The 1,387-nt window shown below is 61.6% G+C and overlaps 1 protein-coding gene across 1 annotated transcript in view; it reads right to left on the reverse strand.

Moving 5' to 3' along the window:
- Positions 1-1,382, reverse strand: part of PCSK9 (proprotein convertase subtilisin/kexin type 9) — a gene marked incomplete at its 5' end in the record, with an annotated part of 3,949 nt that extends 2,567 nt beyond the window's left edge. The window contains 4 exon segments of the mRNA XM_029085765.1: positions 1-128; positions 232-373; positions 980-1,113; positions 1,304-1,382. The exon segment at positions 1-128 is cut by the window's left edge and continues 57 nt beyond it. Of these exon segments, the coding sequence (XP_028941598.1) occupies positions 1-128; positions 232-373; positions 980-1,113; positions 1,304-1,382 (483 nt within the window).
- Positions 1,383-1,387: the final 5 nt, after the last annotated feature.

A 1,387-nucleotide genomic window follows, 5' to 3' on the forward strand; every position in this document is an offset into this window, starting at 1 on the left:
CACCCCCATCTGTGCCATCCGCCGGCAGCCGGCGTTCAGCGTGGGGCTGTAGGCACCGGCCAAGGGCAGCAGGACCACGAGCGGCGCATAGGGCTGAGCCCCCAGCCTCGCCTTGATCAACTCCAGGCCTGGGGAGGATGAGACGAGAGACGGGACACTCTTGGAGGACAGGGACAAGGTGGAGGGTTATGGGAGGGAGTGTGCTCCTCTCTGGGGCGTGGGGTGACTCACCCATGAGGGTCCCGCTGACGGTGCCCTTCCCCTGGCAGTTCAGCACGCGGAGGCTGTGGATGTTGGCGCCCACAGCCACGCCGGCGTCGCGCCCACTCAGCACACCGGCCACGTGTGTCCCGTGGCTGTCACACTTGCTGGCCTGGCACAGGCACCAGGGTTTCACCCCTCAGCCCATCACATCAAAGCAGGTTTGCAATGCTGCAGCATCCTCCCCACCCCACTCCTGCTTTGCAGCAGCTAAACCCCACTGCAGAAGAAAGCTTTGAAAATATTTTGGGGTTGGGGGGAAGGGGGGAAGATAAAAAAAATCATCCTGTGCAGAAGGAGAAAAGCTGGCAGAAAGGATGGGGACGCAGCCAGCCTTCCCTGGGGCTGTGCTAGCGCTGGGCTCCCCTATGCACATGAGCCATGCAAGGCAGAATGAGCACCCATCACAGGGTGCAGGAGCCTTTGCAGCCCCAGCTGTGGGGTGGACCTGTATTCCCTCTTGCAATGACACCTTGACACGCACCCATGTCCCCCCCTAGAAAGGAGCCCTGTCCTGTTCAGCCACAGCCACAAGTAGACCACACTGGCGTCCCAGCATCCCCAGGACCACAGCTCTCGCTGCTGCATGTCCTGCCCGTCATTTTGCTACGAGCCAAGTGACCCTCCTGTCCTGGGAAGCCCCACAAGCCGGTTGGGATTTGATGAGTGCAGGGGGATGCTCTTGCCAGGCTGCAGCACGCAGCACCTTGGGGCTCACCTGCCCATGGAGGTGGGTGTCATCCTCCTCGGGGACGCTCTCAAAATTGGTCACAATCACCTTGCCCTCGATCTCCCGATGGGTGCTCTGCACGCTGGTGTCCAGCAGGTAGATCTCCACCAGGTCACCTTTATCTAGCATGGATGAAGCCGGGGGGAAAGTCAACCATGGCCACTGTCAGTCCGAGTCACTTGAGGTGCTCCCAGAGTGCAGCTCCAGACCCACAGCACCATGGGGCAGGGGGATATCCCCATCCCTCGAGATCAGGAGCGGGGACAGGGTCTTTGAACCCCAGTGGTCCTCCCCTTGCACCCCAGTGCTTACTGGGAGGGCTGTAAGCACCCGAACCGGGCTGCAGCGGTGCGATCCTGCCCAGGTTCCAGGGGATGCTCTGGGCGAAGACGTAGG

Source organism: Antrostomus carolinensis, unplaced genomic scaffold (genome assembly GCF_000700745.2).
Source record: "Antrostomus carolinensis isolate BGI_N321 unplaced genomic scaffold, ASM70074v2 scaffold9397, whole genome shotgun sequence".
Lineage (NCBI taxonomy): Eukaryota > Metazoa > Chordata > Aves > Caprimulgiformes > Caprimulgidae > Antrostomus > Antrostomus carolinensis.